At 40.5% G+C, this 22,843-nt stretch overlaps 1 protein-coding gene across 1 annotated transcript in view; it reads right to left on the minus strand.

Moving 5' to 3' along the window:
- The window catches only part of PPM1H (protein phosphatase, Mg2+/Mn2+ dependent 1H), a 131,463-nt gene that overhangs the window by 52,591 nt on the left and 56,029 nt on the right, over nt 1-22,843 (minus strand). Inside the window, exons 2-4 of the mRNA XM_032689584.1 lie at nt 17,799-17,967; nt 12,186-12,530; nt 4,231-4,343 (exon numbers count right to left, since the gene is read on the minus strand). Coding sequence (XP_032545475.1) covers nt 4,231-4,343; nt 12,186-12,530; nt 17,799-17,967 — 627 coding nt within the window. The remainder of the gene's footprint in view (nt 1-4,230; nt 4,344-12,185; nt 12,531-17,798; nt 17,968-22,843) is intronic.

Consider the following 22,843-nt stretch of genomic DNA (forward strand, 5'->3'; position numbering starts at 1 on the left):
TCAAGTAGAGGGTGAATATGCCCTAAAAACATAAGTACAGGGGAGAAAAAGCAAGGACGCAAAAAGATGATAAAGAGAGTTGATGAAGTTAAGCAAAAAATTCAGTGACCCTGTAAGTCTGTAAAGCCTTCAAAACATCAGGCTCTTTGCTTTGATGTCATGTTCTGCCAATAAATCAAAAAAGCCCAGAGCCCATCTGCAGATTTAGTGGGTGTTTCAGGGCATATGGAAAAGTCAAATCAGCTTGCAGTGTTCTGCTTCTTGTATAATGATAAAAGTACAGCTACACTACATGGCTCCAAGCACAGCACAAAATGGAAGCGCCTGCAGTCTCCGAGCAGCTCCTTAGCCAGACAACACAAATGCCAGAACAACACTCATGCCAAAGACTGTAATGCAATATGATCATATTAACTGTCATTGCAGTGATATTGGGCAAATGTATAGCATGAGGCTATACAATAATTTGGCAGTAATCAGTAAACCATTAGGTCTCTATTTTACTACTGCTTCATCACTAGCTATAAAACAACATCCTAATAAGGAGCATAAAACTAAAAAGAACTGAGATTAACAAGGCGTGTTACAGCAGTTTAGAAGTCAAAGTCACTTCAGCAATATAAAATTGAACAATACTATTTAAAACAATGATCAGAGAAGATTTACTACTCCATATTAAAAAAAAGCAGCTATTCCAATAGCCTGGTCTAGTTTCCATAGCATATACATGCCAAAGCAAAACACAGCACCTCAATGCTCACCAGAAAAGCACTATGTATTGGATAGCTGACTATACTATCAGTCTCTAATCAGAAAACCTTGCATGGACAATGCTAGTCACTGAAAAGAAGAGAGAGAAAGAAACATTAGAAAAAGCTTTGGCTGATATTCAGATATGAATTTTGACCGTACAAGAAGGTATATTCATGGCAGAGTCAAAGAATGATCAGACAAGCCATTAGAGAATGAAAGCGGCTCCTACCACGTTGTTTTTATCAGGCTCTGAATACATCACCTCATTTTTAGTAAGGTTCTGGTATCATGTGCAGTTAACATATAATTATTACGGAACTGTGATTGCATCATTAGCAGAAGTTTAATTATATCATTGACATTAGTGATGCCATAACATCAGGCTCAATAATAGTTCATAACAAAACCTACAATTAGAACAATTTTGCTCCCTTTTACACCAAAAAAAAGTGTTCAGCTTGGAGAAGCCTAATAGTCCATACAGAAGCGAGCTAGGGCTGAACCTGAAAGGATTGCTGGCTGGTAATTTAGTAATATGGTAATTAAAGTCTTTTCATGATGTAATTACACATCAACTACAAAAGGACAGCTGCTATACAACACTGCCAGGGTACGTGGCATGAAATGATTAGATTTGAGAAGCTTTGGTGGATAAACTGAATACCACAGACATAAGCCTGAGGTATAGCTGGCACCACACAGTACATTATTATTCAAGTCTCACACTTAACATTTCCTTAGTTTCATTGTGATAGTACAGTTTGTTGCACATACCTTGGTCTTCTGACAGAAGCAGCTGTTCAAAACCCAACTTTAAAAGTTTCTGCTGTTTTTAAGTTGCCCAAAATTAAAAGACCTAACCTTCTTCTGGGGAGAGGCAGTACAAATGAGATTTGCATGAACCCAAACTGTTTATTTCCCACCCTTGCAGCATGAAACCTACTCTCACTATCTGTGAGAAGTGTAACTCGATTTATTTACAAGCTTTTTCCAGTGGTGTAGTAGAGAGGAAAGAAGGAGAATGAGGAGAGGGGAGAGGCACAAATAAGAAGGTGAACTCAAAGAAACTAAAGTACTAAGGGTTTTGGCATCTAGTTTCAAGAGCAACAAGCAGAAGTCCCCTGTTTGAGTGAAAAAACAAACCCACCCTTCTTCTCAAGAGCAGTAAAACATTTCTTTAAGTAGATTCCTTATTGTATTTCTCACCGCCCTTCCCTGTATCTGTGTAAACCACAAAGCTGACCACACAAGGCATGAGACAGCAAAAAGGAACATATTTTTCCAACTAACACAAATAAAACTTCTTGACTACATAACTGGTTCTTCAAAATGCATGAATGCACTGTGCACCCTGGCAATGGGCAGACAATCTCAGAGCTGCTTTTCTAGTCCTAAAATGTCCTTATAGTCATGACAGCAACTTGGATGTTCTGCAATAGCCGCTTTTTTCCCTGAAAGAGGGTAAGTGAGGATTTCGTGGGAGTGAGAGCCAGACTAACTGATCTTCTGTACTTTAAAGCTCTTATTTTGTTTTGAGCTAGGAAAATCGAGGGATGGACTTATTGGGGAATGAAAGATTTTGGGACAATTCTCCTCAGCATGAGAAAGGTTTTATGTGAGGTCCATTTGGAAAGTGCAAAACTAAACGATTTTGGATCTGGAGGGACTTTATTATCTACAAGACGTGAGGAATGAGTAGAAAAATTTGAATCCTGGTACAAACAACACCCAGTCTTTCTGATGGCTTCCTTTCTGATTCCTGTTCTTTTTCTGAAGAGATGTTTTGGATGGACTTAATGAACATACAAAGCTTCTTGAAGACTTAGTGTCTTTAACTATAGCTATGCCAATACACTGGCACCAACTCCAGATCACTGTCAACAAGAGTTTCTTCCCCTTGGGTATCAGAGGCTACAACGGAGCTGAGGCTGCCCTTGGGGAGCACAGGAAGAATTCTGGAGGAACTGGAAGCAGCCAGTCCCAGTCATTCATGAACAAAAGATCTTAGCTACTGAGAAGTAAGTCCTTCATGGCCAGTTTTGTGCAGCACACTTTTATGAGACAGTAAAGCAAATTAGCCAGCTTGAAGGAAGAGATTCAACTGTATTTCAAGTGCAATAGCACAAGAAAACATGATTATTTCTAATTTAATGGCAGAAGAGATAGAATGTAGTGCAGCTAGTGGTTCTGATGACTGGATGGACGATCACCTCAAACATGTTTGCAGCTACCATGTTAGGACTCACTTGACATTTGATGCAAAAAGGAGATTCCAATATGTCACTTGACAAGAGGAACTGAGCAAACAACTTTCAACATATACAGCAAATTTACCATCTTAAAAACAATCACCCAAATGAAAATAATAGGAATTTTATGCCCAAAGTATTTATCTGATTTCCTACACAGTTTAAAGCAGCGAGAGGCAATAAAAATGTTAAGTTTAAACAACAAAACTCTTTGCTCTTGAGTGTTGTCTCTGTAAGTACATGGGTGTACACACTACTAATAAGAACTGTGTGTGCACAAATCTTAAACGCAAATGCATAAACATAACAGCTTTCACCTAAAGACAGCATGGTTCAGTACCTTTGCAGACTTTAATTATTAAGCTGTTAGTGAACAGAATACAACAGCAGTTTGTATCACATGGGGAACTATTCTCCCTGTCCTATTTACACAGTGTGCTGCCAAAAGAAACGTGAAGATCTGAAGTCTTGCAAGAGCCTCATTATCTCTCTCTGATGGTAGTATGGGCAGAGAGTGAGTGAGGGGAAAAGAATGCAAGTCAGAGATTTCCAGTATGCTCCTATCTTTAGCAACATCAGAAGACAAAGAAAAAGCTTCTTGTTGTGAGTCTTCAGGCATCCAACTTCAAAATATAAAAAAGCAAGAGGTCATGAACAACATTCAGTTCTGAGAAATGGACAAGTACATGACTCAGAACAACACAAAATAAAAAACCTAAACTGTGATAGTCTATCTCCCTCTCCTCCTCCCCCATTACAAGAGCAGCAGGTATTTGCTTACAGATCACTACCTTCATCTATATGAATATCTGAGAGCCAAGTGGCCTGTGAAGACTAAGCCTGGCAACAGGAGCCACAGAACTTCCTACCAAACAAATGCAGTCCTACCATAGCTGTTCCAGATGCAGTCATCTTGTCAAGAGTTATACACACAACTCTACTACACACCCAACAACTCTTCTCAATGGCTTTTTAGCATCTTTCCACTTCTCTGCAACCATCAAGTAATTCAGAAACTGCTATGGGACCAGAAGTGTTGTCAACTTCCCTGGCTGCAACCACCACTTGACAAGATACCAACTCTATCACTGCCATTTGCATTCATTTCTGTGAGAACTGTTAAGTGTTCAGCCAAGAAACAGAATCCTCTTGTGATACTGTTTGCAATGGTAACACCAGACCTCAGGAGCCTGAGGTGAATGACTAGCTGGGAAGACACCCCACTTACCTGCTATCACCAGCGTTTGCCACATACAGTTTCCCCAATAAATACACCACCACAAGGGCTGTGCAGCCACCAGAAATATTATACACGGTCCTCTCTCGTTCTATTTGCAAATCCTGTGGGAAAAGAGAACAAGATTTATAAAGACACATTGCAGTTAATGTTTAAGAAAATGAAGACTCCTCTAAAAAAAGGAAAATACAAAAAGTCTTTCTTAAATGGTATGTCCCACTAGCTTTATTTTCTTGCCGCTGTGGTCACATGGTCTGGGAGAAGAACAGAAAAGTTGAGGACCTATGATTTATGATACAAAGATGTTTGGGAAAAATCAGGTCAGGAGATTGTAAAACATTAGGTACTAAGGAACAAACAGCAACTCTCAGGGATGCAAGAGAATTTGCTACGGCAAAAGCACAATGAAGGCAAAGATAAATGTAGCTTAACAACAGGTACCTGGTGGTATAATTGGAGAGCGCTTTACATAGACAGAAAATAATTAATGAGACCTAGCCATGACATGAATAACTACCTGCTTCCTTAAAGGAATGTTAGAATTGTGGAGTATATACCTTTAGGAACAGCAGCAAGAGACAGTCATGCCACCAGGCTATCCCTTCAGAAACACAGGGAATGAGTGGATGCTAAACTGATTCTGAGTGCAAGAAGTATTATATATAAAAACGTCCTCCTGCTTAACAGAAGTGGAGAACACAAATCACATTTGTCACCAACAGTCAACCAAGTCCTGGAATGAAAAAACACATAAATATGTACATACAAATATATATAGTCTCCAAGAAAGCTTGGAGAACATAAAGGACGTAAGTAAATGAGCTACTTTCCAATCATCCATACATTTTAAACAAAAATTGAAGCGTACATCAATTAATTAATTCTGCTGTCTTTTAGTTTAGTTCGGGGTAATAACACAACATGTTACAAATGACCCTCCTCTCCTGTGTCCAGAATCAAGCACAATTTCAAGCTGGTCTGTCCTTGCAATATTGGATTTGAACAGGGAGCATCATTTAACATCACCATTGCAAATACTGGAAGATTTTTCCAGCTATCCCCTGCCTGCTTTTATGTGGGTTTTATTATGAATATATTTGTTTGCCTCCATATGTGTGCATATACCCAGAGCTATACTTCAGTCATTATTGTATTTGCACTGAGCAACAAAGAGTTCAAATTGTCCTCGCCTTGGGGTATGGAATTTAGAGCTAAATTTATCTGAAGAAAAGCACTACAACAAATGCAAACCTTGACAGCAGCAATTTGATCAAAAATCTGCAGGGCTGGGAGGAGGTCACTGTCTAATGCTTTGTTTCCCAGAAATTTCAGGGGAGGTAGGTGACCTGGGGCGGCAGTGGGGATGTTCAGCAGTGCTCAGCCACTGTCCTGCGTGGGCGGGCAGAGGTGTCCGTCACAAATAACGTGACTCCTCGCTGGCTGGTGTATGCACATCCCATTTCTGCCAAGAACACAGTGCTGAGGCGCTGTCCTTGCAGGCCATCCTCTGCTCTGCATGGGAACTGCATGCGGCTGCCGCAGAGACACGAGTTCTACTGCTGCCTCTGAACATCTGCACTTATCTTGGAGGTGGCGGTGCGGGAGGGGGTGGTGGTGGTGAGGACCAGGAGGAAAACAACTCCAAGCTAAAAACCAAATTTCATAAAACCTTTGGTCAGAGATATGGACCTGTTATAAATGACTCTTTATCTAATCTTGCCATAGAGAAGCTGATTTTCCTACCTGTGGTTGCTCCACAATTTTTAATTCAGCTGAAGAGTTCAAAGAAAGCAGACATTTCTAACCATCAAAATAATTTAAACTTATTACAGTGGATTTTTCAGGCACTGCCAGGAATTTTAACAAACTCTCACCTCTACAGCTCAGAGTATCCTCTGAGACCTTCAAACAATATGCAATACCTCACCTGGTTTCAGCTCTGTCCTTACATACACTTTGCAAGTGTTGGAATCCTAAACTAAAATTTGTTTCTTTCAGTAAGCAGAATTCAGAAGCATCTATTATAGGAGAAAAGATGGATAACCGTTAGGTCTCATTATCAGAATTTCCTTGACTTAATCCAGTACACAGATCTAGTTTTTCTCAAATAATTTCTGTTCCTGGGCTCTTCCATCTAGTTGTTGTTCAGAACTCAAATTTTCTACCATGACTTGTCAGAGTACATTCAGTGCCATGTTTCATTTGATATTACATACTTTGCTTGACATTTTCTTTTTCAGGGGTAGGGAAAGAAGGAAAGGCCTTCCTACAGCTCAACAAGATTTGAGGGGGAAAAATAAAGCAAAATAAAATAAAGTCCACCAATGCCACCAACTCATTCTGATGTAGAGACACTGGCTTTTAATGAAATACTTTATAACAGTGGTGCTGGGAAAGCAGAGCAGCACAGACACAGGCAGAAACCCCAAAATGCCTCTGCAGTCTTTACAAGTGTAAAGGGTCTCATTATAGACAAAATCAGACTGTATACAAAGCTTTCCTCACTTTCCAGATGGAAAAAAATTTCAGAGCAAGTTTTTGCCAAGGAAACAGATAATTTAGTCTGAGCTCTGCCCTCCGTGCCAGGATGTGTGCTGTAGCAGGTGCCAGAAGTGGGATGCCCACAAGGGTGGACCCAGGTCTGGTCCCACTTCCCTGGGTGCAGGATGCAGGATGCGGGATGCAGGAGGACGGAGCACAGCTGCAGAGTACATGGCGACGTACCGAGCAGGTGAGGGCGGCCAGGGCGGCTTTCTGCACCGAGAAAGCCCTGGGACAGGCCAAGACCCGGATCCGGGCTCCCCTAAGAGGGCGCACGGCTTGCGCAGGTGATTAACCACCTCTCTCGAAAAAGCCGCGCGATGCCGCCGCCGCCCCCGCACTGTGCCGGAGACTCCGAGCCCCGGGACGGGCGGCTCCTGCCACCTGGCGGAGGCTCCACTGCGGTGCCGCGGCTCCTCCTCCCGCCCTTCCCGCCCCGCGCGGCGGGAGCTCCCCGCGGGCAGTCCGAGCCAGGCGGGACGTGCGTGCGGCGAGGGGAGACAGAGGGAGCACAGCGAGTGCGGCGGCACCGAAGTGTGCGCCGACTTCGGTGAGGGTTAGATATGCAGGACCTCGAAAACAGACCTAGGTGCATTCATATTGCAGTGCCGTCATTGCAACAAGTTAGTATACTGCAACAACTAAAATAACTGATTTTCACCAAATCACAGAATTATTAAGGTTTGGAAGGGGCCTCTGGATATCACCTAGTCCAACCTTCCTTCCAAGGCAGGGTCACCTAGAGCAGGTTACACAGAAATGCACCCAGGCGGGTTTTGAACGTCTCCAGAGAAGGAGACTCCACGACCTCCCTGGGCAGCCTGTTCCAGTGCTCTACCACTATCAATGTAAAGAAGTTCTTCTTCATGGTGAGGTGAAACTTCTTGAGTTTTAGTTTATGGCCATTGCTTCTCGTCTTGTCACTGGGCACCACAGAAAAGACACCACTCTTGGGACCTTGAGATATTTATATGCATTAATGAGATCTCCTCTGTCTTCCTTAGACTAAACAGGCCCAGCTCCCACAGTTTTTCCTCGTAAGAGACATGCTCCAGTCCCTTAATCATCTTTGTGGTCCTCCACTGGACTCTCACCAGTAGTTCCTTGTCTTTCCTGTACTGAGGAGCCCAGAACTGGTCACAGCACTCCAGATGTGGCCTCATTAGGGCTGAGTAAGGGGGAAGGATCACCTCCCTCAACCTGCTGGCCTCACTCTTTTCATCTATAAATATCCTCAGAGCAGGGCCCTTTCATCCAGGATCTCAATCTTGCTACGACAGAAAGTAGCTTTTCTCCCTATATACACAGTATCACATACCTGCCTTTTTTATTTTTTTTTAATAATTTCAGAAAGCATAAACACAAAATTAACTCCTTAGTCTGCTTTACCTCTATCAAAAAGGCATCAGATGCCTTTAATTCTGTTTAAACCCTCCTCACTTCTATTGGCTATATAAGGAGGTGAAGCTTTTCAAAAAGAAAACTGTACAGCACAGGCTGCTGTCTCGAGACTTTTCAATTAATTAAAATGGCACCAATCTAGCAAAAGCACTTGTCTAGATTTCATCTAAGTAAAAAAAAACTCAATGAAGAAGAAAATCATGATACAATGTATGCAAATGTATACCTTCCAATAAACCATACAGACTAGTTCTGTGCCATTTTTTCCCATCTAAAATTAAATGGGGTTCAGTGTGGAATAGGTGCTCTCTCCTCTTATTCTCTCTTTAAAATACATATAACACCACACACAGGTATACAAGGTTAAAGTACTATAGTTGGTGCTTCTAACCAAAACAGAACACCACTCAGAAGCATCCCTCCTGGCTCTTTTGAACTGAATCTATAAATGCACATCTTAAAACTCGAGAGATGAAAATTAGAGGACTTCACTTATGGCACCTTCAGAACTTGAGCTTCTTTGTTTCCTTTTAACTGGAACAACTGAGATACTGACAACTGAGCATTTACCGGTTTTTAAATAGAACAGTAAATTATCTGAAAACACAGCATAAACTTGCTAATCCCAGTTACAAAGCAGAGAACACCATTGAGAAGTACTTCAAAATGGGGACATTGTTAAATGTTTAGGGCAATGACTTGGTCTGTGTCAACTTTCCACAGTGTTTTACTGCGTGTAGCTGTCAGACAAGAACTGTCCAAAGAAACCCACACCAAATAAAGAAACAATTTTTTCAAGTCTTTTAAAGCCACTAATTGAATTTTATTTGAGACTTGAGGCAAAAACAGGGAGAGCTTAACTAGAATTCAAGAGGAAGTTGGGGAAAAAAATAATGGTATGCTAAAATCTCCCAGGAAAAGGGAACAAAACCATCCTTAGATAAACCTGTCAGGTTGGACTGTTTAAAAAAAAAAAAGGCATCTGTATCTATTCATCATTTTCACCAGCTTCATAGGACTGCTTTGCAGCAACAGGTGTTTCAGGAAACACCACCAAGAAGTCTGCCTTGCTCCAGGAAACATGAGCTTTCAGCAAGTAAAATGATACACTCTGCTGGCACAAAACCCTCATTCATTATGCACATCTCAACTGCATTGACCCAACTCAACGACATCAATGACGTTCCAGTACAGAACAGGGCCAATTAAAAAATATGCTGTCAAAGGGGCCCAAGATCTTCATGAAAAGACTACCAGGAGTATAAGCTAGCAGGAAGTTAGACAGAGGAAGATCAATCTTTGCAAGTACAGATGTGACACAGGAGTGTTGATCTTATGAACTGCTCCCTTACACAGGTAAATACTCTTTTGCCTAAACCAATTACAAGTGCAAGTCTTCCCCAAGAGCTCAAAGTAGGTGTAATTATCTATTGCTTTTCTTAGTCTGACCATTTTTATAAGATTTCCTTTTAAAGTAAAACTTAATGCTGAAATTATATTGCATTGTGGTAGACACCGAGTCATTTATGTATCAAAGACATATGAACTTCAGCCCTCTAATAAAGAGTAAGTGGGAATTAAAGGTGTTGGATCTGTGGCATATGAACAAAGACACAGGAAGGAAAATATTCTGTTTAGAAACAGGAAGAACAGATTACTATAACCTATATGAGGAATACCTAGACACCATAAGTGTAGTGAGTTATCCAGGGCTTCTGCATTTGTCATACTCTATCCACAAAAGCCCTCCCAAGCAGTCAGGTGCCTGAATATGAGCTGAGATGGTCTTCTGTGTGAACACGTACCGGAGATGTGAACACAAAATAATGCAGGGCAGTAACAACCCTGCTCAGTCAGACAATTCAGGAAAGCAGCGATGGGTAACCCACACGCTGCTTTCATAAAAAAGGTAGGGCACTTGAAACAGCCCTTCTACACCCTCTTACCTTCACTGCCCAGTCCCATGAAACTCCATTTCTCATCTCTCCTACACTTGCAGACAGGAGAAAACCGTGTCATGCTCTCAGAGCCTGGCAGTTGTCTGGCCTGAAAATTACGCCAACTGAAGCATGAAATTGGTGTCCCTCTCTAAAGCATGCTCTGAACCCATCAGGGCGCAGTGGATGGACATGGTCATCTTCTCCCTCCTTTCTCAACGAAGAAGGATTGAGCAATCGAGTCCTCCCTTTCTGAAAAGGCATGCTAAACTGACAGGAGATTTTCACGTGTCCTCCTCTTTATTTTCATTTAGCAGAAACTGAGCCCACTAGCCACAGGACATAAATCTGCTCGCATATCCCACACTGAACAATGACCAAACCATGGCTGTGAGTCCTGCTCCTGGACAAACTCAGTTACAAGTCCAAACCCAGTTGATGGGTCTGTTTGCCTGCACTTTCTTGGGAAGAAAGAACAATCCAGCAAGATAATCGTTATTCAGAATTCAAAGTGAAGTACTGCTTGTAGCAACAACTCTAGTCTGTAATTGCATGTACTGAGCAAAATTCCTATACACCAGGAAAAACTATGATTGAATACTTCTTTTCAGACAACAAATAAAACCTCTGGGAAACAGTGATTGGTTCAAAAATCTTCTTTTCAAATAAGAAGCTTTTCTGAAAACTACGGTAACAAAATTTTGAAAAAAAAAAAAAAAGAAAAAAAAAAAGAACAAGATCACATCTCCCAAGACCTGATCCACACATACTCACTGGTGGGCCAAATCTCTGATCTGCCTGGCAATAACAATTTTTAATAACGTGGAGAACTGAAGAGGGAAGATGTGGAGCAGCTACATCAATTATAGAATAGAAAAAACAGCTTCCACAGGGAAATAGATGGATATTCAGTTTCCATAGCCTCATGATTTCCTCACAGTTGTTCATGCTGTACATAACTCAAGTGGGTGGTAGAAATGCACTTCATGCTCCACTCACCCACACCCAACCTGCCTCAGTGAAGAGCTGCACACACTGTACAGGCACTGCTGTGCTTTATGAGACAGTCCAACACTAACATGAACTACAGGTCATTGGACCAAGGTTGCCCCTTATCCATGTCCCTGATGTGACTGTTTATGTCCCATTTATGTCGTTTTGGGCAACAAGTGCCAAGAGTCTTTGCTACTGCTTGGGCAACAAGGCTTTGTAAAGTGCATACCCATATACTCAGCCTGATAATAGCAGCCAGTGCTGATATCTGCTACTGTAAGGCAATGCTAATCTTTATGTTAAGAAAGGAGGGGGAGAATAAAAAAGAGAAGAGCATCATGCTTCTAAAAGTCAACTGATGCCCTAGAATTTTTAAGATTTTTAGCCTTTTGTAGATTTTAACATAGCTGTAGTTTTCCTTCACTTTCGACTGTGACTTTCTCACAGTTTGTGTGGCACAATCCTCCGGCTTCGGTTTCAACATCTTTTAACCGTCTTTTAAAAGTAATAGATTTTTTGCAAGGATATTCCATTGGGATGTGCACCTGGACCAGAATAACAAGAGATATGGTAGACAAAACAAGATAGAAAGCTCAAGACACTTGGAGGGACTCCAGTGGGGCAGTTCTGAGGGTGGTACCCTGGCAAAGGGCTCTTAGGATTGGATGCCCCCATTAGATATGATACTTAGTAAGGGATATAAAAGTGTAAGGGTTCTGTATGTGGGCATGCACCTTTGTACTCCGTGAGCTAGAAGACCTTCATTAAAAGAGCTGCTCTATATCTTATCTATACTAAATTTGCCTGGTGAGTTTTTTCTCTCGATTTTAGGCAACACAAGTAATCCATGAACACTGCTGTAGTGCTACCTGGGATTTAAGGTGCAGTTCCTGCCTCACAGGGATGCACTTGGTAAGCTTGAGGCACTTAAATAGTTCCGTCCAAGCTCAGATAGTGTTAAAGTAGCGAAAGGGGAAAAAAAAGTGAAAGAAAACCCCTCTAAATCATCTTCTCCAGGTCATGTAACTCATTAATGTAAGCAACAAGGACTTCAAAGCCCTGAGATGTACATACCATTTCCTTGAATGCACTTTCTATGGCCCCAATAACCAGGCACTCGTGTGGGATCTTCTTCTCAGTGAAGAAGCGTGTTGGAGGGGTGCTGGGCGAGCCTGGGGCCCCCACACCACCACGCAGGGAGGCCGCCCGTGTCAGCGTCCTACTGTTGGTGGCTGGGTTATCAGGCTCCTCTCCTAGGCAGGTGGGTGGGAGGACAGCTGTGTTCCTCAGGATGTCTACAATCTCCTGCAGCTGCTCCAGGATATGGTGCTGTAGGAGTTTGGAAGCAACCACAGCTGCCCCTGACCCAGCGTGTCCATCAAACAGAGACCAGTAGTACAGATTGATCCCATCCGAGTCCTGGAGAAGCAGGAGGGGAAGAAAGGGAAGGAAGAGATAGTCACTGTTACACAGCTGTGAGTGAGTAAAGTTCAAGCATATTCTTAACCAGTGTATCAACAGCATACTCATCTACACAGCAGAAGAGGAATTCCTTCAGGAGGAGGAATTCAGCAATCTGTTGTGAAATCTTAATTTCATTACTGAAATGCTAAGATAAGGAAGTATTGTCCTAAAGTACTGGATTACTTACCATAGTAAAGATCATACAGGATACATACTAGAATGTTGGAAAAACCAACACATGTACCCATTTCTGAATACAGCTCCTTAGCCAGACCCACCCACTTACCCAGCCTGGTAAATTCACCAAAAAACCTGTTGAGATACTTCCCCCCGAAGGTAGGACTGGCAGCTGTACTAGTTTGCTCTGGGCTCAGAATCCCTCTGAGTTCACACAACAGTTGGCTGTAAAATTCTGCCTAAGTAATTTTTAATGGTTAACAGGATTAGCAACTAAAAAACCTGCTTGTATAAATAGATTGCTATTCATGCAAAATATAAAGTATTTTCCCAACAGAAACAAGTATCTGAAAATGAAAATATTTCAGCTGAAAACTGAGACTATTTATTCAAAATGGCAACACTGTGCCTCCTGGGATCTGTAGATCAAACTACTTCTGCTCCCGTTCTTCTCATAGTGTTTGGCTTCCTGGCCAAAATCCATGTCATGATGCACCATGGATAATGCTTCCACAGTTTAAATCCTCATGTCAATTAAAGCTGCTATACTTCTTTGGAAATGTGCTACCTTTGGGGTAAAAAAAACAAAGGCATTACACCTCTGACTGAGATGAAAATATTTTACTTTCCACCTAAAGGAAGACGATGTTTTGTCATTGTTCTCCCCCTGCCCCCAAACTGTAACAGAAACTTACAATTAAGAACAAGTTCACACATATACACACCCTGCCCCTATTTTCTTAAGTTCTCCAAAGCAATCTACATAACTGGGAAGTCTGTATTATAAGCAGTCAGGGGAGATGATTACCATAACACTGCTCTCATACAGACATTCTGTGTGAGATGCTCTAGGGCCTTAACTTCAGCTGTGATCTGCAGGCATTATTGTAATCTAAATACGAGTCTTCAAAAACTTCTATATGTTCTTACAAAGCTTCATTTACTTTTGAACTAGCAAAGAGGAAAACCACCGGTAACCTATTAGCAGTCTAAAAAAGGAAAAAAACCCCAAACTCTCTTCTCCCCACCCTGAGAATAAAAACAGCTCTTCTGTTTGAAAGAAATTAATTCCGCAAAACCATACCAATTCAATGGGAATTAAATATGTGGTGCCATTAAAGCAGTGATTCAGAGAATGAACAAAGGCCAGCAATCCCGGCACACAGATGAGACAAAATGCACAAAAAGGTCCTTGCTTTTCCTTGCACAGCTACAGCCACCAAGCGTTACCTATTTCGGTGTGCGTATGCATGGCTGTCCTCTCTTACATTTAAAAGCTTGAACTTCTTCCCCAAAAGAATTGACATTCTGCAAACTCAGAGAACGAGACATCTATTTTTACTAGTACTGACAGTATTCTGTCAAAAGTAGTCTTTCAAAGACCAATCTCCATTTGTTCTTTTAACTGGACAGAGTCCTCAAATAGGAGTGTGATCAGTCACCACAATGATTTATTTTAGATTTTCATTCAAAAGATTCTAATTTAACAGCAAGCTGAATAGCTACCAGAAACATGAAGAGAACAGAGATCCTTCACTGCACTGACCTTACAATTCATCTCCAGAATGTATCAGGAAATTTAATAAGCATCAGGCTCCTCAACTGCTGACCTAGCTTTCAGGAAAGCTCAGCAGTCTCCTGGGTTTTGAAATTGTAAAATGTAATTAAGACATGCAAAGTTTTGGGTCAAGCAACAGATGAGAAATCATAAAAGAAAATGCATATATTTACACACATAATTGGAGCTCAATTATAGGAAGAAAACCTTAGCAATACATAGTAGTCAATTTGGGATGAGCTTTTCAGGTAAGCTGAAGGACAGTAGTCCTACATTGCAAACCATCAGATTTTTGTTATGAAGCTAATTCCAAAGAGACAAATAAAATCATGTTGCCACTAAAGGTTTATTCTGAAAACTATAACCTACCCTGAGCATTACTGTTCCAAATATGAACTACACGTCCAAAATGCATTAGAGGACATCCTTAGCTGTCATAAAATCTGAAGTGGGCCAGCAACTGCCACCCCAATCCTCAGAGAAAAGCCTCCTCGTGTTACTGATTATATGTTCAGCTGCCTATGGTAGGCTACCAGCCCTGTGTCACACAAAACAAATACACTGTACCATCTTTGTGCAAAAAAACTGCAGAATTAATAATCATGTATCCTCGCATTACAATGACAATTAATAATGCATCACATTAAGTCCTGCAGTCTGTCACTACGACAATATCCTGGTACAGGATTCCCATTTCACTTGCTGATGGTTTTTCAGTATTCATCATTGAGGTATTCCATAGTTAAAGGCATTTAAAAATAGTACCAGTGAAAAAGCTGTGCAATTTAACATGAATGCCCTTGAATGGGGACAGATAGCGAACATGATTAATCAAGCAGTAGTGGAGTGGGGTGGGTGGAAGGGGAGAGAATTAACTTAGTGTTGAATTTGCAGAGTCTTTCCTTTCACTGTTCTGCTCAGTTTATTACCCACTCTTTCAAAAACAAAAACATGTTTATGCTATTTTACAGGCTTCCTTGGATTTGCGAGTGTGTCAGGGCTCCATCTCCACATTTCTGGCCTGCCACCTCCTCCTTCCCACTCACAGAAGCTCTGCAGAGTCCACCCACAGAGTCAAGGCCGTGATAGCGGCACCCAGCTTGAGCGGACAACACGTGGATCTCTGACTTCCTTGTGCTGCCTTGCCAAAGTGCTGGGCTGGATTGATGGGGTTAACATTAAACAACAATAATCACACAATCCTAAATGCAGCTGTCATTTAAGTCTGACAAACTTCCCAAAAATTAGGATAAAACAAAGATTACATGGCCTTCTCCACAACAGCTTCTATGGAAAAAAAAAAGAAAAATCTGAGTATGATGAAAAGGACTCTCTTAAGTGAAGAGACCATTAAGTTCCAGAGCCTATTTCCCATATGCTCCACACTTCAAAAAGTAAACAAGAATGGAAGAAATCTTTTCTTGCAATAAAGTGCTTCCCTTATTCCTTTCTCTTCAGTAATTCTGTAAGGTGCTCCACCTCACAGACAATTTCAGATTTTGTTTTACGGTGGGATTTTCCTCTAAGGCATTTACAGTATTCAGCCTCTGGCTTTCTTACTAAATACTTAATGGGACAATATTCTATCGTTCACTGTAGAGTCTCAAGCTGGTATTTCCACATCCTATTCATTCAGATTATGAATCATATAACACCAAACTCATACATTCCTTAAAAGATATTTGCTAACAACGCTATGAGAGGGCAAAACACAATATTATACCTCACAGTATAAAGATATGAAAACAAAAATATGACACATTATAAAAATGTGCGGATTTTTTCCTTTTTAGATATATTCAACCAACAAAAGATGTAGCAATGAAAAAATCCTACTAATTGCTAATGTAAGACTGGCCTCTAGGAGAAAACTTTCTCAAGAAATATGCTGCCTGTTTTGGGAAAATATATTACAGATTTAAATTCAAAAGCTGTGGTCTAATAACATGGTAGAATAGGTTTTATGCAGTTAAATAATGAGTGCTCTAGCACTCATTCCAGTGCCATGTAGACTACAGAAGTAAATCTGTAGATAAGAACATATAAAGAACAATATAACAAGGAACTAGAAAACAGTATACTATATTATATGAATCAGCTGGCTCCTGACTTTAGACTTTATGCTAAGTTCTGATCAAAATATGTCAGAAATAGAATCAAGAATGGAAGATCTGAAATAAATATATCTCTTTCAAGAAATTTGAAAGGGAGTGACTGTTTATTCCAACATCAAAATGAAAGATACAAAATCAAAGTAGGAAATACACTAGTGAAGAGAGGAAGAAAAATCAGTAAATTTCATTAGATACTTCTCATAAACACTGGATAACTAGATATTTAATGAGATTGACATTAAATTTCAAATGGATAAAAAGAACAGCTTTCAAAAACATTCAGTTTATTGACCCCATCATTACAATACCATAAAAGCATGACAACTGTAACAGTGGATCTTAACAAGGCTTGTTAAGATGCCTTTCCAATAATGAAGCAGTTTTAGATCCCCGTATTTTTAATGCAATCTAGACTTATTAATTATGTGATGTTTGGAAAAAAGTTCCTTCTGAAGAAGATGATTGATCATATAACACATTTTAACAGCCTCTATGATTCATATAGGTCTTTATCTGAGCCCTGAGTAGCTTCAGTCCAAACAGTAGTTAATGTGGTGTCCACAGAGCTCCAGGTACTGCAAATGTGCCTACAAGACAGTGCAGAAGCTTAGAAAGAGCAGATTGAGGTTGACCTCTGGTTGTGGCACCATGAGGTATCTGTGTATATTAGAGAATCATAGAATGGTTTGGGTTGAAAGAGACGTTAAAGATTATCTAGTTCCAACCTCTCTGCCATGGGCAGTGATGCCTTCCACTAGACTGTGCTGCTCAAAGCCCCATCCAACCTGGCCAGACTTCTCTGGGCAACATGTTCCTATGCCTCACTAACCCTCACAACATAGAATTGCTTCCTCATATCTAACATAAACCCTCTGTCAGTTTGAAGCCATTACCCCTTGTCCTTTCACTACAGGTCCTTGTAAAAAGTCCTTCTCCAGCTCTCTTTAGGTACAGGAAAGCTGCTCTAAGGTGTCCCTGGAGGCTTTCCTTCCCCTCCAGGCTGAACAAACCCAGCTCTCAGCCTGTCTTCACAAGGGAGGTGCTCCAGCCCTCTGATCATCTTAAAATTTTTCAAGATTATATTTCAGAAATGAAACAAAAATGAAAATCCAAGGAGTTGACCAATCCTTGCTCATTCTTAAACTAAACCATCTTAGATGCAAGGAGTATTTTTCAATGCAAAAAAACCCCAAAAATCAAGTAGTAGAGCTAAGAAAAATATAGTGAAGTGTTTTGCATTTAAGCAGAGATAATCAATAAGAGGTAACTGAAAAGATATGAAATATTCAGTAAACATCTTTTAGTGCCATATTGCCACATCCTTTTATATTTCTTTTGTACCTCTCCACTGACAAGATACAGAAGTCTGCTTACTGAATTGTCTTTCAGCTGGAGACCTTCTCCATTTGGCAGTGATGACCTCCGTTTTGCTGAAGAGTTCTTGTTTGGTGTAGAATTACTGCCTCCAGCTTTTTTCTTGACAAAGAGGACTTCACAGCTGGCTTGATCTTCATTGTGCGTGCTCTTCCCTGCATTTATTACTCTAAGAAAAAAACAAAACAAAAAAAGAAAATATTGCCCAAGTTAACAAAGCACAGAAGCCTCCAGCTGTATCTCATATGTGACTCAAGATGTATAGAACCAGAATCTAGCAATATTGCAAGTACTGACTGAATTAAAATATCTGTCTGACTTACACATGTACATACATACACAAATGCATACTTGCTTGTTTGCATGCACCTACACATGACAAAACAAGCATATTCTGTAGAACTACAGGAATAAGAATCAACAGCATCATGAGCATATTTTACCCTTGGACATACCATACTTTTCTTTAAAGGGACTACTTAATGGCCAAAGTTGATAACAGTATGCCTCCCAGTTGAAATATGAGATCCGCAGTTGTTTTCCTACCTGCAAGCCTCTCTGCTATGAATAATGAATCTCTTGGCTGTCGAGTTCCAAGTCTTGCACAAACAAAATACCTGTTATAAATCTACAAAGCTGTTACCGCTAAAGGCAGTCTGTTCAAATGGCATATATTAGAAATGCTATGACAGAAATAGAAAGGAAAGACTTTGCCTTATATTCCGACAGGCTAGTCAAGCTTGCTTGTACCACGGCAACACAGTGGTATATACTAAATACACCCCTCTAGAACTGCACAGCATAACCCCCTACCACGAAAAGCCCACCTCAAACCATCTGTCCCACCTGCAGCGTAGACAGCAGAAGATCTGCACTAAGAGCTGCAGCAGCAGAGCTGCTGATCTGCACTAAGAGCTGCAGAGCATGCAGAAACCAGCACTAAGAGCTCCGTACAAGCTTTGAACAGCCAAAAGTATCCTGAGACTTACACCACAACTTCCTTGTTTTAGTCAGGCTGAAATAACAGCTATTCCACTAACAACAGTTTAAAACCCTAATCAGAACTCTACATTATCCAAAACATCGTGGTTACTGTCATCCACCCCAGAGGAGTCAAGCTCATACACGTTTTCCGCTTTCTACATGAGAATCTCACCACAAACTGACCAGTTTTGCTTCAGTTTGACACATGCTTTGACAGTCCTGGGTTCACTTTGGGAAAACCTGTGCAAGCTGACACAACATCTTGTTCCAACCAAGCAAAGACACTGTCACTTTGATGTAAGCATGTCTTCTTCCACAAACACTATCATTCCTCTCTACTACCAGTTTTGAGTCAACAAGTTGACCAATATTCAGAGACAGTATTTCCACTACTGGACAAACAGTTTCACATCAGGCACGCAGTGTCTTTAAAAACAACTGCTGCCTCCCCAGAAACTAAAAGAACTTGAAGGCACATCATAATCCTGATGGCAAGTTCAAGATATAACTGACTTCTTGATCTCTAACATTTTCATTACAGTAAAAGTTTACACAATAGGAAAACACTTGCTAAAGGTTGTTGAAATGAAATCAAACACCAAAGGAAGGCTTGCAGGAGACTCTGCCGCAGCTTGCCTGCTCTTGTGGAAATGTCCATTCTGTGTCAGCCTTGCTTAAAGGTAATAGATTCTTTTGACTTTGGAGGAGCAATATGCTACTGTGACACACAAATGAATGTTTCTACCTCTGATTAGAAAAAACAGTCTCTTTTTTCTAAGAAAACATACATCCACTATAATTAACTGCTTTCAGAGATGGAAAGTTTTCCTTACAGTGCTAAATGTCACACACTGCACTCTATCTATGCACAATACCACCAGTCATTTACAAGTATTTCTTGCAAATAAACACTAACTGTGGATAAAATTACTTTATAAAACACACAGAGAGCAGAGATGAAGGAGCCTTTTAGAAGCAAGGCACTTGTGAGTAATTTAACCACTCACCCCCTGTAGTGCTTAACCTTTGGGCAATTGGAGATCAAATATTGAGATAAGCTTCCAGTCCAAATACTCACATTTTCTTGACATTAGGAAAAGCAGAAGCATATATTCAAACATAGGGGCAGGGGAGGGAGATGGACACACATACACACACACCCCACCCAAAATCATGAATAGTAAAGCATTTAAATCAGCTGACCAACACCCATTCGTCTGAAATGCCACAAACATGATTAAAATACTGCAGCAACACAGAAAGTGTAGTTTTATCAGATCAGGAGCTAATCAACAGTCAGTTTAGCTGATCAGTCCCTAACTAATGCTGCTGTTTTCAATCCCATTTTAAAAAAGACAAGAGACAAAAGTGAATCCTTACAAAAATCAGTGCTTTCCTACAACTTATTGTTCCCTGCAAAAGTCATTCAAGTATTGGAGTTGCCCTAGTTTCTTTTTCTGAGCTTAGCAATGGACTTCAGGACCTGTATGGTGGAAGATGTCATGAAGTATAATGATGAGTTAAGTTATGCACAATATGGTATCATTTTATAAAGCTCTTGCCAAGAAAATTTGTCAAGACACTGAATACATCAGAAAGACTATGAGAACAAAGTGACCTAACAGACTAACTTGGCAGTCAGCTACCGCGAAATGCCTGGAGTTGAAATTGCACACCAAGCACCTTACTAGAACAGGATACAATCAAAAGGAACCTGGCAACGCTGAATACTGAGAAGACATGGGAGTTGGGGTGTCAGTGCAGTGAGGATGTGGGACCGAGGCTGTGAACAATACATTCCATTCTAGAAACCCACTCTATCTCCCAAAATTCCGGTTTTCCTTTCTCCAGCAGAGGATTATTTTATTCCTTGTGAAGACCTGAACTTAACATAATATCAAAACAGTTCTTATGGGTACTACCAGATAATTCAGGGTCTAGATGCCAAAAGCTGCCCCTCTCCTGACACAGGCACTCCTCTACTCCCATGCCATCACATCCCATCTCATACGCAAACCCTGGAAAAGGGCTGCACTGAAGCTCCATGATTTGTAATCTCAGAGCTTGAACTATGTGTTGGTGCCTGATGCCTAGCACAGAAGCTAGTAACATCATCTACTCTGCTTCAAATAGCTCTGACTTTGCTGCCTTTTGAAATCCTTTTCTCTCTGCAGTTACTTAAATCCCTCTCCAGGCAATTCTTTCAACCAGCTTTCTAAAGCTGATTTCACTGATGTCTTTCCTCCTTGCTCTCCCAGACTGTAACTTATCAGGACAAAAATCACATCTAAGCTGCTTATACAAATAACAAAGCAGAACTAACAAGATATTCATATGACTAAAAGGTAACCCTTAATTAGATCTTCAGAATTTTTTATGGAAAAATCTATCCCTCCTTCCACAGATGAAGTGCCTCAGCTTCCTAAGATTTCCCCTTCATATCTGCTTTTCTGTCTACCTCAAAAAATAAGTTACCCGTCAGTAAAGTGAACAAAATGAGATAAAACACTCCCTTCTCACACATAAATACAAAAAACACCTCCCCAAACAAAACAATCTCCAATCACTTCAATTGCATTTGATCATTAATATTAATAATAAGGCGAAGAAAAAATTAATTAAAAATTATTTTTAAAAGATTGAGGCCTACGTAATTCTCTGTCTTTTACTCAGATACGTTTTCAAGAGAATTCTTGCTTTTGTTCTCTCCCCAAATTCTTCAAGAAACTTATCAAATGAAATGATGATCAACTCCATTCAATCCCTTCCCTTCTCTCCCCTAATACCCATTTATCTCCTATCCAATCTCTTACAAAGTTCACCCAAATAACATCTAATTTGGATCAGAAGCTCCTTTTTTTTTTTTACAGAGTTCACTGTCTCTACTGTGTCAAAAACATTGCTCAGTAATAGATAAGTAATTCTAAGGTTTAGTTTGTGGTATAGTTGTGCTAGTAAAAACATTCCACTTTCTGAACAGGAACTTCCTGAAGCCTGCACAGTGAGGTGGTAGGATTTGGTCACACTTGAAGTACCTGCATCAACCTTGACAGACATTTCAGTACTTCACCAGACTAATCTTAAACATGTCCTCAGCTAAAAGCAAATCCTCCTGACAAGAGCCACGTAGTTTGTTTGGCTCACAATCAGCATTTTGTTGGTATCTCATAAGACCCCAAATCCCATCTGACTGAATGGAAATGTAGGTTACAGTGTGCTTCTATTCTTCAAACAAGGCTCAAAGTCATGCGCCAAGGTCACTGATTGCAAAATCCCAAGTATATTTTAAATGAATCAAAGCAGGCCAGTTGAACAAATCCAAAACAGGCTTTGCTAATAGTTTCAAACAAAAAAAAAAACAACCAAACACCACAAACAAACAAAAACCCAGAAACAAACAAACAAACAAAAAAAGCTTCAGTTTTTGAAGCATTTCTATTCAGTCCTCTATGTTTTTTTGCATAAATACCAGTACATATACACTTTGGTTGTTTTACTCCTCCCTATATAATGCTCTTGGATATTACATTAAGTTGCAATCAGCCAAAGTTCCAACCTGTGCTGTAGGAGGAGAGTTTTACCCAGGTATACGTCTCAAATTCTAGAAAAAAAAATGTCCTTGGATGACTAAATTTTTTTTTTTTAAACTCACCAGGATAAAGGAAAAAAGCCCAGTAGAAATTCTGAATGATGCATGACAATAGCAGCGCACGCAAAACATCCTTTTTGAAGTGAAAAGACTAGGAGAGCTCAAAGAGCTTGGGGAGCTATGTTGCAGCAGGAGAAGTGTGAGAACTGGCCTCACATACACTCTAGACCAGCCTGGCATAACAAATAACACCTGACTCACTCCCTCAGTTTAGCTGAGCTATGGGGTAACTGACAACCTCCTGTCCCCATAGGAGGACACCTGCTTCTCCCCCAACAAGGCAAAGTTCCTCTTCACAATAGTAGAGAACATTTCCAGTTCCACCTTCCCTGTAAGACCAATTGCGAGGGTCAAGACATCCTACACAAGCATTCCCAGAGAAAAAGTCTGAGCAACGTGGGTTAAGGCTGAG

This window comes from Chiroxiphia lanceolata, chromosome 5 (genome assembly GCF_009829145.1).
Source record: "Chiroxiphia lanceolata isolate bChiLan1 chromosome 5, bChiLan1.pri, whole genome shotgun sequence".
Lineage (NCBI taxonomy): Eukaryota > Metazoa > Chordata > Aves > Passeriformes > Pipridae > Chiroxiphia > Chiroxiphia lanceolata.